Source organism: Sabethes cyaneus, chromosome 3, assembly GCF_943734655.1.
Source record: "Sabethes cyaneus chromosome 3, idSabCyanKW18_F2, whole genome shotgun sequence".
NCBI classification, from domain to species: domain Eukaryota; kingdom Metazoa; phylum Arthropoda; class Insecta; order Diptera; family Culicidae; genus Sabethes; species Sabethes cyaneus.
Genome location: NC_071355.1, coordinates 52,983,323 through 53,000,645, shown reverse-complemented (window position 1 = coordinate 53,000,645; position 17,323 = coordinate 52,983,323). Strand labels below are relative to the sequence as shown.

General features: G+C 39.2%; 1 protein-coding gene across 1 annotated transcript in view; it reads left to right on the top strand.

The window, feature by feature from the left end:
* The first annotated feature begins 5,895 nt into the window (after positions 1-5,895).
* Positions 5,896-17,323, top strand: part of LOC128744250 (apolipophorins) — a 29,444-nt gene continuing 18,016 nt past the window's right edge. The window contains exons 1-3 of the mRNA XM_053841106.1: positions 5,896-6,133; positions 16,640-16,666; positions 16,765-17,288. Coding sequence (XP_053697081.1) covers positions 6,055-6,133; positions 16,640-16,666; positions 16,765-17,288 — 630 coding nt within the window. The 5' untranslated portion in view covers positions 5,896-6,054. The remainder of the gene's footprint in view (positions 6,134-16,639; positions 16,667-16,764; positions 17,289-17,323) is intronic.

Genomic DNA, 17,323 nt, shown 5'->3' with positions numbered 1-17,323 from the left:
AATCCCCCCCTGGCACCACCTTATCGGTATTAGTTCAAGGAGGGGCTATTGCGCTTAACGCACTCTCTTAGATAACTACTGGACTATGGTAGTTAGGCTATTTACTCGCTGTTGATCGGCTCTCCAGCGCACCCTGAAAACATCATCCAACGGGTTCGCATTGGCACTAGCACATAACTTTTCTGCTTTCGTCCGAACGAGCTCTTTATATAATCCTCCTCGCACGAAAGCACGCTCCGCGGAGTTCCACACTTTCTTTTGTCCACCAGTAAGCCGGTGACCTCCCATACCTAGGTCGACTTTTCCTAGGCATGGTGGCGCCACGCGCTCGCGACAGTACCTCAACTAAATGATCAGCGTTCGGATCGGACATATCGCGATCACCACACTCTCATCGGATCGCTTCCACAAATACTTCGGAATCAAAGTATGATGTCTTCCATTCACGGGTGGTTGGAGTGTTGGCTCTACACGCCGCCTGCCGCCTCATTATCTGACCGACCTCATAGCGGACCGCCTGATGGTCACTGTGAGTGTAGCCATTGTCTACCCTCCAGTCTCCTATCAGACCAGGACTGGCGAATGTCACGTCGATGATAGATTCTGCACCATTCCTACTGAAGGTATTTGTGGTGCCGACGTTGGCCAGGTTTATGTTGAATTTTGCCAGAGCCTCAAGCAGAATCCGATCCCTGTGGTTCGTGCGTCGAATTCCACAGTCTACCGAACAGGCGTTTAAATCGCCCGCCACAACTGCCGACCTTAGACCAGTCAGCACAACTGATACTCGGTCTACCATCCGCGTAAACTGCTCAATAGACCAACTCGGCGGAGCATAATAGCTGCAGTAGAACACTCCACCCACTTTGGCAACCGTAAATCCCTCGTCTGCGGTTGACACAACCTCTTGAACCGGGAACCTGCTTGTCGTCAATATAACCGCCGTCCCGGAGCTATCCGAGACCCAGTTACCGTTTCCGGCAGGGATGCGATATGGGTCCGAGATGATGGAAATGTCCGTCAACGACTCAGTAACCGCTTGGTACAATAGCTGCGGGGCCGCGTAGCAATGTTTCAAGTTTAGTTGCGTTACCTGCACTACGCCCGTGTTTTAGTCGCCGGCGCGCCTGCCGGGCACTTTGCGCCTCCTGCTGCGTCTTAGCGTTCCGTTGGGCGGTACATATCAGGCACTTGGGCTGCGCAGCACAGTCCTTCGCTATATGGCCCGTACCGCCACATCTCCTACACAGGTGGCTTCTGTCTAGCCCCTTACAGCTCCAGAACTTGTGCCCTCGATCAAAGCACCGGAAGCAGGCCTTCGGCTGCTGGAAGACGCTCAGTGGGCATGCGGACCATCCCACCTTCAGCTTAGCCACTTTCAGGGCTGCATTTCCGTCTACCAGTGGAAGTCTTATAGTTGCTACCTGGGTTCCCGCCGGTCTCTTGCGCAGACGAACTGCCATGGTAGTGACCGTTACATTACATTGCTCCTTGAGAGCTCGTGCTAGTTCGCCCGCTTCAGTGATCTCGTCCAGGTTTTAAAACTGAAAGTGGAGAGTCATGTCGGGCGTTAGTGCGCGGATCTGTACGCTATCGCCAACGACCTTTTCTGCCAGCACATTGTAAGCAGAGCCCTTCTCAGTGGCATTCTTTTTGAGCTCAAGGATCATGTCGCCCGTGCGAGAGCGGCGGATACTCCGCACATCCGCGTCAAGACCCTTCAACTGATCGTACCCTCTCATGGCCTTCAAAACTTCCGAATATTTCGGTCCCTCAGTTTTGAAAATCAGGGCATCGCCTTTGCTTCTTTTTTTTTTCTGGCCACTTTCGGTGGAGCTCGATCGTCCTCTTTCTTTCTGGCCTTCTTATTTTTCACTAATTCCCACTTATTGTCGGACACTAACTGCGTCTCGTTACCCTCATTGGGTTCTTCGGGTGGGTTGCGACCCTTTGCGATCAGACGCTTCTTCGGGCCCGTGGAGGTTTCTTCTCCTGGGGACTGCCTTGCACGTTTGGTGGATACCTTGTTGTTATTGGACTGATTCGTGGTCGTGAGGTCAGTCATTGGCGGGCAGGCATCCGTTTGTGCAGACCTCGAATCAAACGCCTTCTCGGTCTGTTTCTCTGCCACTTTTACTCGCGCTTCGAGTTCGCTGTGCTCCTTCGTCGCAGCACGCATGGTGCCCCGAAGCATGAGCAGACTTTGTTTAAGGTCCTTCGCTAGGGTGCTGCGACCTGCCACGAACTCGACAATCGAGCTGATGAGCCGCCGCTACCACTCTTGGTAGCATGTCTCTCTTTCCTTCCACTGCTTTTATTATCGCTGCGTCCGACGTAGATGCGGTTGGAGCGACAGGTGTACCGTTTCCCTTTCCGCTTACGCTTGCGCTTCTACTCGTATCCATCGGCGGAGATCTCTGGATACCGCCTCTTGCGAACGGATTATCTAATCCGTCCACGCTCACTGAAGTTAAATTTGTTTTTGAATTGCTTTGAATATTCATATAGAATCCCACGAGTTTAGGGGAAAGAAGAGTCCGCCGCATCAGAGCCCCTCATGATGCGGTAAAGGCTAATTACTGTGGAGGGCACCCTGGTACTCAACAGGCTCCGTTTGAGGCTTTATAGAACCCCTCCTCCCTCCAATCAACACTCGGCACGGGTCGCAGGACACCTTGGATTGGGGGTTTATTCATTCACATTTTTACTTTTAGCCATGGATAACAGCTATTAAAACCATCCTCCTTTTTGGGGGCTTTGGACCAGGTCTCGAAAAGGGATCGCAAGTTGAATGTGACTGCCGTAAATGCGAACTTTCGGCAGTCAAACTCCGCTTTTTGAACGATCATTTGACTGTTTTTTGTATCCAGTCAATCTGCCGCTTGCGCTGCTGCCGTCTTACAATTCATGCGGCATCTCAGCAAAAGCAAACAGTCGATCTCCCGTTTTGCTTTGCGCTTTGAGAATATAAACTGCAAACAGACTGCAAGCATACGGTGACGTATTTTTTCGTTTCTCTTTTTGTCTCCAAATCGGCTACTCACAGTAATAGTTTGTCACTCGACGCAAGCAAAATATTCGTTTGTATTGGACGGAGTCTGACCGACTTCTTCCATGCACATGTAGTGGTTGTTTTTTGTTGTAGTATTGAATCAAACGATTGGGCGGTTGCTTTTCGTTAGCGTGGTGACTGCCAGTCATTTGACTGTTTTGCAGTCATTCGCTGCTCCAAACGGTAACGGTAACTTGATCGAAACAAAAATGTTAAAAAGCTTTAGAACGCGTTCGTTCTACTGCGTGCAATCGGCGTTTGACTGAGCAAACTGCCAGTTGTGTTATGCATAGCGTTCATATTCCACCACTAAACGGACGGTGTGAACTTGAATGCGCGACGGTGTGACTGCGGTAGAAAAAAAAGATCGGTCGAAGCACTGCTTTGGACCCTCTGCTCCGGTGCTTAGTTTTTCAGGTTCATCGAACATGCTTCTACCGAGATCCATCATTTGCAAGCGGAGTTACGCGCCCAGTCGTATTCCTTGTACTTGCCGCGATGGAAAGGAATGTTGTTCCCTTCTTCGTCACTACGAGGGGTTCGTCAACACTTCACATGACGCACAAATCTGGCTTTAGTTTTCAAAAGGTCGCATAATCAACCCTTTTGCGTGGGATTATGCGACCTTTTGAAAATTAAAACCAGAAATGTCGGTTAAACTAAACTTTGATTAAAAATCTAAATTTGATTAAATGTTCCTTCTTTCTGAATTTTAAAATGAAATCATAACCTTTGCTTCGCTGATAAAAGCACAGGTGGTGAAGTTTTTTTCGGATTTTTCTTCAACAAAGTCTGGCAACCGGCGGTTCTAAATTTTCTTTCCCACAGCGACAAAGAAAGACACAAAAACAAAAGAAAGGTATGGAAATTTGTTTGTGTAAATACTGCGCAGTTGGCCTGCATATTGATGAGTGAAATATTATATTCATGTGAACGTCACTTTCCGGGATGCTTTCAAGAATTGTCTGCATTACTATTATTAGTATTGTTAGTATTAGATTAGATTAGATTAGAATATTGACACATTCACGAAACGCAACGTGTTGAATGAAACATGTTGACTGGTTGACTTACAAATACATTAATGATTTAATAATAATAATAATAAATGATTTATTATTGTTTTCGGTAAACTCCCCAAAACAACTTAGAACTATTGAATTGAATGTAAAAGTGTTTAGTTTGATTCTACTTTTGTCAAGATTGCGGTAGTTAAACTAACATTCTAAATGTGTTAAATTAAAATGTTTATGGTGTGGTTTTACAGTATGGATACAATATTAATAGTTGAATAGAAATATAGCATTGTTGCTATCCTAATTGTCGTTTATGATCAATAAGTTATCAAACATTGTAGGTTTTTTGTGCAAATAACAGCAATATGTAGGCATATGGCAGCTGACATGCAGTTCACATAATATCCCATTACCCCAAATTACTCCCTTGTGGAACACAATTATAATGCCTTTATCGAAAATACATCAATCCTGTTTGAAAAGGAGATATGCCTTTACCCTTACGCATCCAAATATCGTAGTTATTCTCATGATGGCCTGACATCCTAATATTTTGCGAGCGCTCGTGAAATCAGATTAAACATTTTTTAATAAAAAAGCTTTGCTTTGTTTAATCTGATGTCTCATACCAGTCACCACTTAATAAGATAATTTATCGAACGACAAGCATGCACCTAACGTTTCTTGCTCCTTCCAATAATTCCTTATTGACAGTAGGTTGCAAATTGATACTGAAGATTCTTGCTATGGCAATAACTGGAAAAATTATATATTTTTAATAGTTATAACTTGTACCTATTTGAATACTATCGCAGGAATTTATATCTGTGTCAAGAACCAGATCATTTTGTTTGCTTACCTGGTTCAAATGTATATTCACTAATTATCTATTAGATTAATCGACTACCTCAAACCTTTGTAGGGGAAGGAGAAAAGCTCCATCATCATCATCATCATCATCATCAAGTCATCACATTTCTATAAAGCGGCTCTGAATTGACTCATACTATTTTCATGTCTTCGGTCAACTTAAGGGTTATTAAATAGACCGAAGAAAATATAATCAGTTAAACTTTTCCATAGTTTACAGTAAAACTTCCAGGGTATTTTTCAGCCGTGTATTGTTAATCAAATTTATATTCGTTGTGTTAGTTCAAGTCATCAACATTTTATGAGTTATGCAATGCAATAACATCAAACATCATAGGCGGTCTGCTTAGTCACGCACAACTACAGCTGTAATTCAATATTTTCTAGATTTCCACTAAAAAAAACAATCTGTTACTTTCACCGTAAAAAAAAATCCGAAGGTAGCAGCAAAATATTTCATTGCACTGTTATAACCAAAACATTGATCGCACTCGGCGCCATAACTTTCGCTTCTATTTGACAATGCAATGATCCTGATAGAAAGCAATCATGATAAGGGCCGGCGGCGGAGGGAACATTGTTGTTATACGATCGATAGCCGGAGTTCATCTACCGTCATCCCGACCGAGCGAGCGAACAGAGTGCCGAACTTTCTTCCGTCAGCATATGTTGTCCGATTCCTGCATACGACTGCGACTGTATGCGATCTCCGGTTCATCCGTGTTGGTCGGTGATCTTCGATTGCCACGTTATCAGTGCAGGCAGAGTGTAAGGGTACTTTCATTCGAGAATTCCGCTTCCCTACACCCATCGGAGGTAGCCAATGCTGTGTGCTAGTTGACGTTGTATGAGTACCGTTTTTGTGCCGTTGTTGCAGCGGGCAGTGAGTGCGGTGCGGGGAGTCTGATTCTATATAAGTTTGCCGGACTATAAATGAAACCAGTCATTCTGCTCAAGAACCCTCCCGGGGACGTGGACCAGCGTGGAGTTTAACGAAAACGAAACCGCCCAAGTGAGGTCCTGCGTCGGCAGAAAGGATTTGCAGCTTGCCTTGGGACTTGAGTGTGAAACAAAATTGAGTATTAATAAGAGTGCACCGAAACTATAGTGACCTTCATGATGTGGGTCCCAAAGCCCAGGAACCTACTGTGCACCGTTGTGATATCGTTAGTGCTTTACCATAGTGTTACTGCAGGTACGTGATCATACAGGATCGACTTCAGCGGTTTCATATGACAGCTAATTTACAACCATAGAGTGAATAAGAAACCGCAATAATCTCATCCGCGTGATTAGAATGTAACTTTTGCGGGTTGCCCTCGAGCACTGGATCAAAGAAACAAAGACACTTGTCGGATAATGATGTGTGAACCAATTTAATAATTTAGCCAATAGAGGTTTATGTTCTCGAAACGGAGTAGTCGTGATTGTTTATCTCTGCCCAACCCAACCCAACCCAACACCAACGGCCAACAACGGTTCAGTTCAGTTTTGATACGACTTTCGAGCACCACGCGGCCACGTGGGGACTTCCGTTCCGGTGAAGATATATGAAATGGGATGCGTACAGACCGGGAACGTCGCAATCTACCGAGCCCGAGAGGAATAAATGATGATTGACAGGCTTAGATTTGCTTCCCACCAGCAACAAGTGGTGGGAATGGTGGGAGAGCAGGCCCAGCAGCGATAGGACCGCCGCGCCGTTTCTCGGTTGTTTGTTACACAGTGGAATTTTTTTTTCGTCGGATTATTAGAAACTACCCGCAGGCCGGTTTAATCGGATTTGTATGATGTTTCATTTTTTTTTGTTTACTGCTTTACGAGCGATAAGCAGATTAATTTACTAACTGCCACTTTTCGGCAAATTGAATCTAATGAAGTGAATCGTTATTAGGGGTTTCTATGTATAAATTCAATATTCCATATCCTGCAAGCAATAATTTGCGAAATGCAGTATATTTGGACATGTTTAATATTTAATTTCTTGAATAAATTGAAAATTGCTAAATGAAAAGTAAAATTTACTCTATTAGACAGTTGAATTCAACTCGAGCAATATGTATAAATCAAGTTTAGCATACTCAGACATACTTCTAAAATTGTACAAAACAGGGTACAAAATGTCTCGAAATTATTGATTTTAAGATTCTCAGATAAATTATTGAGAAGTATTATTTAATACTAGTTGTGGAATAAGTACTAGTAGAAATTCTCTCAAGGGATCTGATACAAGCTGAATCGTATTTCCCAAATTCGGAACTTTTGCGATCGTAAAACATACATTACACTTAATGCTGTCTGCATTAAAAATTAACTTAACTATTTTCATATTCGTTATTTCGAAGTATAACGAATTTTATTGTGCTGTCCAACATGTTAGTTTTTTCTCCTTCGCCGATATTTCGTAAAAAAAATCTCATTAATTATTGTTCTAACACACAAATGAAATTTCATGCTGAATTTCATAAAACCAAAGCTCTATTCATCTTTCAGTGTGAAGATCGAGTCAAGTCGAAAAATGAATACTTCTATAATAGAACCCATCCTGCCAAACTGTATGACTTCTTATACAAATGGTTTCCACTGAAATAATAACGAACTTATATCCACCTAAGATGTCTTGCGAAGCTCAAAACAATACTTTTGAACGTCAACTTTTTTCATTTGGGGTTCACATGGTTTATCACAGTACGAAATGTTGGACCTGTGGAATCCAATAGTGGCACGTTTGAATTATAAAATTTCACCTAATGAAGGGCATTTTACTGGGTGTAAAAAGATATATGGGACAATAGTTCTGCATCCTACTAAGAGGACCATCCATCTAACGGATTGAAGTAATGTCGACAAAAATTACATTTATACAAAATTAACGAAGTATTGTATTCTTTTTAATAGTTAAAAATAAGTTCAAAAAGTTATTAAAACAAATCAATTTTACATTTGAAACAACAAAGGACAATATTGAATTGATATCAAAACAAAATAATGAACAAATCCAGACAAATCCCACTTTCATCTCACTCATAGCAACAAAATAAAAATGAGGTTCAATTTTTTCAATTTATGTGCTTTTTCTGTATTATTTTCCCTTAATATAGGATCACTTCTGTCTCTGTACTGTAGAAAACTTTATTTGCAGTTATATTCTGTTTCATACACGGGAAAAAATCAATTTTAAATCCAAAATTATAAAATTAAAAATGCGATGAAATCATCATCAGGCAACACAAGATCGTGAGTAATCATTCATGATCCTGAGCTATCTTTCTACCGCAAGAGATATGTCATATTTATTCTCATTAGGGAGATTAAATTTCTGCAATCAATTCTGTTCGGTCGTAAGCAAGTGATCACTTGCTTGCAAGGTCTTGTGCGGCTAAAAGAGGAATGTCTGTGGAACGTCAGTTCGTCAGAATTTGTTTATTCGTCTAAAATAACCAAAAACAAACAGGTACGGTGAATAAACATCAAGCCGCTGGAATTCAAATCAAAAATGCCTATCTACTTTGTCATTTTTAAAAAAATTACATTTCTGATTTCTGAAAACTATCTAGAATCTAGAGCGGAATCTAGAGATATTCAAATGTACATTGAAAAAATAAGAGTTAAACTAAATACCATTTTGATTTTTGATTTGGAAATGGAGGTTTTATTTGATATTTGATTTCAAATTGGTCTCTAAAATGGAATTAAATTAAACTTAAAATTGGACTTCAAACCAAGCTTGACATTGGACATGAAATTAAACTTGATTTTTTTAAATTGTGCTTAAAGTTGGCTTGAAATTGGACTTGAAATCGAACATGGAATTGATCATGGAATTGTATTTAAATGAGACTTAAATTCGACATGGAATTGGACGTAAAATTGGACCTGAATTAGAATCAATTTGGACTTGCTTTACTTCAAATTAAACTATTAGTTTTCCTTTGAATTGAACTTGAACTAGGACTTATGGAAACGAACAGTCATTAACTTTTCATCGGAAAGCCCAATTTCGGAAGCAGTTTTTGGCAGTTTCTGAAAACAGGAGCTTTGTTTTCAGAAATGCATTCACTGTATTCTTCTTGCCAATCTGAACACAAAATATAAATTTTCATGAATTTTTTGTTTCAAACAAAAAAACCGCTTTTGAAATTTACAGAATCCATGACGACTTATTTCTCTTTAAAACTGGACTGAAAATTGAAGTGATACATTAACCCTGTGGTGCCCGAATAAACTTTCAAATGTTTCAAATTAATGTAATATTCCAAACTAAGTAATTGAATGGATAGATTAGACTATAATGAAAAGGTATGAGTAGATATTAGTATATAAAAAATAGCAGTGATTTATAAGGATTTAAAGAGAAATACCTCTAACACGCCAAAAAGGGGCCGTGTGCACCAGAAGGTTAAAGAGAATATAAAATTGGAATTGAAATGGGATTTGAAGTGCACTTGATGTTAGACTTGGTATTTTACTTGAAATTACACTCGAAATCGCAGTTGAAACAGAAATGGACAATTGCTGGAAATTGGATTTGAAATTGAAATTAAATTAGTCATTACAAATATTTTGTAAAGTTTTTGCCCTTCCGAGGAGGAGGAGTTTACAAAAAAAATATATTATTTTAAACACGCCTCAGCTGACATCAAGCGTCAATTGACAAAAATGTATATCTCATTTCCAACCATTTTTTTGCCCCTCGATTTTATAAGGAGGTGGGGGGCACAAATTCAAAAATAATTAGCAGTGGCCTAATTGCATTTGAATTTGAGCTGAATATGGCTTGATTTGTTTAAACTTGAAATAGAAATTTTACTTCCAATTGAATGTGAAAATTGGATGGTATCGGATGTGAAAGTGGCCTTGAAGCTGAAGTTGATAATGTACTTGAATCTATGACCTGAAAAACTATATGAGATTGAACCTAAAATTGAACTTGAAATAGGCCTTACAATGGGACATGAAACGGCACTTGAAATGGGACATGAAATAGTACATGAAATTGGACTTTCAATGGATCGTTGTAGGTCACTTTTGAATAAAATTTTCGTCAAAGAAGCATCAAAACGCTGCCCCGCATGTTTGTTGTAACGGGTAGCAACTAAAATTTTGGAATTTTTTTCTAAAGCTGTCAAAAAAAGACAAAGATACATGAAGGAGATCTAAATTACCGAAATTAAAGATACATTATCCATTGTTGAAAAAAATTAGTGTACATTTGAAAACGGTCCGTAATCGGCTGTTCGGCGAAGCTTTCGTTTGACGTCGAAACTGGATCGTTGTTCAGCCGTCATGTCAACTACCGTCTTGATTCTACCAATCAAATGTTTGCAATTCGTTGCTCTTCAGTTATGTTTGTAGACCAAGGAACTCAAAATCCCGAAGAAATCTTCGATTGGGCGCACTGTGGCAGAAATTTGGGCTCGTGGTTTTTGTGTAAAAATGAGATCGAATGGATGTTTAGGAACTATGCGATGATACTCTATCCAGCTAAAACACGTGTTGTCCATCTGTATGATATTTTTGTAGAAACGGGAGCAAAATTTTGTTCAAACATTCGTCTGGTGCATCTTAATTGATAGCAAAACCAGAGGGCTTGTTGTTGAAGAAACGAGAAAGAGAACGATGTCCTTCTACTTCCATAATTTTGGCTGGTATTTCACTACCTTGCTTGCAAATAGTTGTTAGGCACCTTAGGATATGGTAAACAGTCGAAACCGCAACATATTTGTTTTTTGCATATTGTACCGCATACTTTTTCCCGAGATTTCTGTTGCAGTTCATAGAAGTGTACAACGCACTCCCGAAATGCTTCTTGTTTCGACGCCATTTTTAGCAAAATTGGGCAAGCATAAACAAAATAAAAAATATTAACAAAAATAGGAGAGAGAGAACTAACCCATACATACTCTCATTTCTCTCTGAGCTCGTTTGTTGTTGAGCATAAGGGCCGCGAAAAAATTCCAAAATTTTAGTTGCCACCCGTTAAACGGCATGACTTCCGATTCATCACAGTTCGCATTAGTGTAGTTTTTTTAAAGTTATTTTTATAGTTATTTTTATAGGTTTTTTTTTTACAACCGTCCGATCATTTTCGAGGTACGGTTCGATGCGGGTCTAACAAGCCTGACGTCGTATGTTTGAATCTCGGTTGGGCGGTGCTTGCTAGATAGAGTCAGTAGGATCGTTGCACTAGCCCTTTAATTGTCCTATGCTCTAACAGCAGGCTGACGATAAAGAAGGGTCAAATCTTAGAAAGACGGTTAAGCCGAAATCTTTGCTTACAATCAACGGAGGGAACAGTAGAATTGTTGGGTTCGAATCCTGTTTCAGTTGGCTCCCATTACAGCTTAGCTCGATACGTGGTTCCCCCAGCTTGAATAAAGAGGAACGTTATACAAACTTAATAAGTGTTCAATGACTCTCGTTTGCCTAATGTTCCACCGTGCCCTGAGATACTATCAACAAGTTTGTATCAATGCTTTCTTGTACCGTTCCCTCCGTCGATTATAAAGACGTCATGGAAAATTAATTAACGCCTGACAGATCTAGAAGACCTTGGAATCTAAATTGGAATCTCATTATTCATACTCAGAAATAAACGACAAAAACGAAGAGCGATAAACTAGTTATTCTCTGCCTATAAAACAAGCCTATGTAGCAACCAGAATTTATTACGGCAACAAAATAATAAGACAATCAAATGTTGCCTTACGGGTGTGAGCAGGATAACTTTCGATAAGAATATATTTTGATACACACATACGTACAAAGTGTCTCTTCCGCAAGCAACAACATGGTTGTCATGAAGCATCTGTATCCACGATAAACAACTACGATATCTTGTTGTTTTAACTTTTATGTAATAGTGACGAACTTTCATGATATATTATCCCACCATTTTGAAGTAGGGACAACACCATTGTATGTTGTGCGTTCGTCATTTTTGATTCCCTGGCCAAGACAACGAAATATGAGGTTAATCTACTAGCACTGGCGTGCCCAGAAAGAAATAGAAGGTGGGATACCGGTCTTTCAAAAACATATTTTTGCCTGCAAATTATTAAGTAATCGCAGGATTACAATGCATAAGATCGCAAAAATACCGGCAGATTAGATGAAGAACTCCAAACTTCCGCCATGCAAACTTTTTTGCATTAAATTTCGGACTTGAAATTGAACGTTTCATCGTAGACGAAATTGGAATTAGATTCGACTTGGAATAGAGGTTTTCCGTCAGATCATACCCCTCCTTTTCTTATTTTTTCTCGACAATACTCCCTAGACGAGTGACAATGGTGCAAAAATATATTTTTTTCGTTGACTCTAGAATTTACTACGATTTTTTAAACAATGCAAATTGCAAGAATGTTGATTTTCTTTTCACGAAATCACGAATGTTGAGTTTTAAAAAATCCGTTTCGGCTGCACTGTTTATCAAAATTTTCAGATTTTCTGGCAGCATTGCACAACAGATTTTGACATATGTGTATCAGCGGTTGAGTGAAAAGGACAAAACGAATGAAAAGCTAATGATTACCTTCTTTTCGTTTCGTGTGTTCCTTGCCACCAGAGTAAAGAGTGGCACAGATGGTTTCGAAGTGGTGAAAATAGAGGACACTGGTACAAAAAGGCATGTAATACATCCGAGAAGTGACGGGTTGAAATACACGTATTTTAGTTTTTCATTTTTACAATAGTTAGAGGCTTTATTAAGAAAAGTTTTGTATGGGTATCATTTCTAGGAGTCAAAACCGAACATTAAGAGAAAAAAAAATTTTGACGGAAAACCTCTATTGGCATCAAAAAGGACTTGAAACCAGATCTTAATTGGATTCGAATTAGACTCAAACGTGGGCTTGAAATTCCAATTTGTATTTTGTTTAAAATTGAATTTCAAATCTTAGATACATTAGATACGAAATGGGATTTTAAGTGAGACATTGTATGCAACTTGAATTGGACTTTTATTGACTTATCGAAGTGGAGCTATCGACTGTTGATGACTTCAAACCTGATGTTTTCGGCAGGACAGTCAAACGGCAAAGCAAAACGACACATATTTATTCTATGCCCGCCGTTTCGAAGCATTTAACATCTTTTTCAAGGAGCTAGAACCACGTATCGTATTTTATCTGGTGGCTTCTGTAGTCTGACTAGTTCAAACCTGCTACAGAAGCCGCCAGACAAAGTACGATACGTGGTTCTAGCTCCTTGAGAAAGATGGTAAATACATCGAAACGTCAGGCGTAGAATAAATATGTGTCGTTTTGCTTTGCCGTTTGACTGTTCTGCCGAAAACATAAAGTTTGTTTTTATTGACTTAAATTAGACTTGATATAGGAGGTGAAATTGAAGTTAAATTAGACATTAAATTGGATATAAAATCGGAATTCAATTGAACTTAAATTCGACCTACGAATATGGTTTGAAATTAGACTTTTGGACATGAAATTGCATTTGAAATTTGGACTAATAGACTTGAAATTAAAGGTGAAATTGTAGTTGAATTAGATATCTAATGGGACTTGAATTGGGACATTCAAAGACTTGAGATTTTAGGCATTAAATTGACTTTAAAATGGGACACTGATTCGTCCTGAATTGGACTTCCAATGACACTAGACATTGGCCCTAAAATCGTGCATTAGGATTAGATTTCAAGTTAGACTTAAAATTGGACATTGAATTAGACTTCAAATTGGACCTCACAAGATATAGTCCAATCTTGAGATAAGACTTGAAATTGGGCTTGAAATTCCAGTGAAATTAAAATTAAATTCCTACTGTAGATTTCGACTGAGTATCTTTGCAGTTTTGTTTTTCGGTTTTGCAGACGAATTGCTGATAAAAAACGAACGTTTTTCTTCTACTTCCGACGTTTCGATTTGTATTAAATCTTTTTCGAGGATTAGAAAATTATCGTTTTTCGTCTAGTGGCTCTATTCAGTTGAGCATTAACGGTCACTTCTTTAAACAGTGCTAGCATTCGTTTTTGCATTACAATTTTGTATAACGAAAAACGATAATTTTCTAATCCTTGAAAAAGATTTATTACAATCGAAACGTCGGAAATAGAAGGAAAACGTTCGTTTTTATCAGCAATTTGACTGCAAAGCCGAAGAACAAAACAGCAAAGATACTTTGTCGAAAGCTACAGTAAGAATTAACTACAAAATGGCGAATATTGCTGGCATTAAAATTAAATTTGTGGTTGGACATGAAATAGGATTTGAAATTTAATTTGAATTAGAATTTAAAAATGGACGTTAATTGGACATTAAAGTTAAAATTGGGCTTGAAACAGAATCTATTTACAATTAATTTACCGTAAGCGCGCCTAATTCCGCGCATGGTTCATAATTCTGCCACTTCATATTTCAGTCGAAACGGCTAAATTCCTGCAGATTTTTAACTAAATAAACAGAATTAGGAAAATATGTGTACATGTAGTAATTAATATCGGAAGTAGCATGAAAAAAAGGTTTTCCTTACGCTACCGGATAGATAAACCAACTAAAGTAATTTGAAAATGTTACAATTCTTAATGAAAATATGCGGTGCGCAGAATTAGGCGCACGCATTATGGTAGTTATCGTAAAAATAACGGGCTATAGAATTGACATCTCCAAACTTCCCGGTTGCCCCTTGAAAATGATTTAGTTATACATTATATTTTTAGAGGTGGTGGGGTACGTACCCCTGTATGCCCCAGCCTGGGCACGCCAGTGTCTATTAGTATAGCAGATATTAATCAAGGAACGTCTTGAATTGGACTTCAAATTGGACTTGAAATCGGACTAGAAATTATTTATACAAATTTATCAATTTGTAGCTGGAATTTAACTTGACAAGCTACATCAATTTGAACTTACAATTGAAGTTAAAATATGGCTTTAAATTGGATTGAAACGTTGACTTTAAATGGGAAAACGACACTTGAAATGAGACATGAAATGGGACAAAAAGTGGGACATAAAATTGGACTTGAAATAAGATTTAAAACTGACCTTGAGCTTGAGCCTGGGCACGACAGTGGATAAAACTGGTCTTTTTGGTGAAAAAGAAACTCCAAATATAGAATAATAGGCTGCTTAGCTATGATGGCGCGGGAGTGATTCTTGTAGTTTTGTCAATTAAGGACATTTACTTTGATTTTCTCGGTGCAAAAGCAAAAATCTTAAAATATAGCTTAAAATCTTGAATAAAAAACAAATTTTCTCAAAAACCTAGATAAAATATTATTTGGATTTTGTTTTTGTAAAGTCAATTCATAATCTATTAGTGAGTTTGGAGTAATTCACGATGACATTTCTTGCTGTTCTTGAGATATAGCCGAAAACCTATATTTTCCTGAGCATTTACCATCAGTTGACATATTGACCGCAAATTGAGCTTGAAATTAAATTTAAATTAGGCTTGTAATCAGACCTAAAATTAAACTTAAAATTTTTGTATAAAATTAAAACCAATGCCCATAGGCATAGAAAAGATAAAGTGCCATTTTGCTTTGCCGATTGACTGTCCTGCCGAAAAAAAACAAAATTTGTGAATCCTCAACAGTCGAGAGCTCCACTTCTATAGTTAAAATTAAACTTGAAATTGAAATTGGATGTGAAATTGGATTTTCAATTAGCATAAAATGTCACATGAAATTGGATTTATTTTGGACCAATTCAATTCTTATCCAGCGACACAAAAACAATATAGTATTATAATTTATAATTGAATATGCAATTCAAGGTATACTTCATCGCCATCTTTCTGGTAGCAAATAAATTTCTCGTTTGCAGAACAGTTCATTCTTCGAGGTCACGAGTCATTTTTGATTATTTGCCCAGATGCGTTTGAATCAATCAGAATAACTGGTAATTGGACAGCATCAAGTCTGGTTCACGGCGGATGAAGCAAAACTTCCGAGCCACTATTCTCCTCGTAGTTTTGACCAGTATAGCAACACGCAGCCGAGCATTGTCATGATGAAAAATTACTGCCTCATACCTAGTTGCACATTCTTACAATTTTTCCGTTGATCTACATTTCAAGCGATTAAACCGTTATCGGTACAACTCGTTCGTAATGGTTTGACCTAATTTTAGCTTCTCATTATGGATCGATCTCATCCGATGCCACAAACTACGGAGGATTATCTTGGTGCCATTCATAATTGACTTTATTGTAATTTTTTGGTACTACTTGTTGTAGCAATGGAACTAGTTTTCGACGCGAGCTTCATTAATTGAAAGCTATTTGTTTCGCAAATCTCCAAAATAATAACGTACACAAGCGGAAAAATATCTGAAATAATAACGTATAATTTATTTTATTTTTCAATTGCTATTTCCTCAAAGTCTTTCTGCACTCTAATCAATGGAAAAGTAGCTCAATGTGAACGCAGAAAACCAAGCTAATCAACGGTGATTGTATACAATGACTTTCTAATATGACTGAAACGATGCATATTTCAAGTTCATGTTCAAAACTTCACATGCTACTTATTAACGCCGCTGACCCGTCAACAACCTGATAAGCGAGCACTTAAATTCTGCAAAATCTCATAACATTAAAGAAGCTTACTCATCTAGGACCGATAGTGACTCAATAGGCCACACACACACAGTTTCCTGTTTTGTTATGCAATGCTAGCGATTAGCCTGACTTAGCTAATTATTTTTTTCTCTTTCTTCTTCTCGAATATTCTCAACAGCGTCATGTAAAACTGGCTGCCAATCCCGTGAGTACCGAAGCGCGCACGGCTGCCACCATCGCCGCCGCCGCCGGTGGGCCGTTGCTCCTATCAAGTAACCCCACTGATAACCTCTCTATTTACAGCCAACAAATCATCCAAGTACAAATTTCAACCGGGAAATGTCTACAGCTACGATCTGGACAGCTTCGTCCAGGTGCAGCTGACTGCGGAGGAAGTTGACGCCCAGCAAACCACACTGAAAGTAGAAGGTAAAGTAGAGATCTACGCCGCCGATAACTGCCAGTACACGCTGAAGGTGCTGTCACTGACCGCCTTCGCACCCGATGGCAAGAAATCGCAGTTCGGAAATGACATCAGCAAGCCGGTCCAGTTCAGTCTGTCCAACGATGAACTGTTCCCGGAGCTGTGCACCGAATCCGCGGATTCGGACTTCTCACTGAACGTCAAGCGAGGCATTATTTCGCTGCTGCAATCCGCCGAGAGTAAATCCTACGAGACTGATGTTTTCGGCGTTTGTCAAACTTCCTTCTCGAACTTTGCCTCCGGAGATGCGACCGTCGTCAACAAGGTTCGTGATCTGGCGGGATGTAGCTATCGGGAGACTATCAGCAATACCTTGGTATCCAGCGTGGTCAACAGCAAAGCGGTAAGTAGAAAAAATGCCCAAGCCCTGCCCAATCT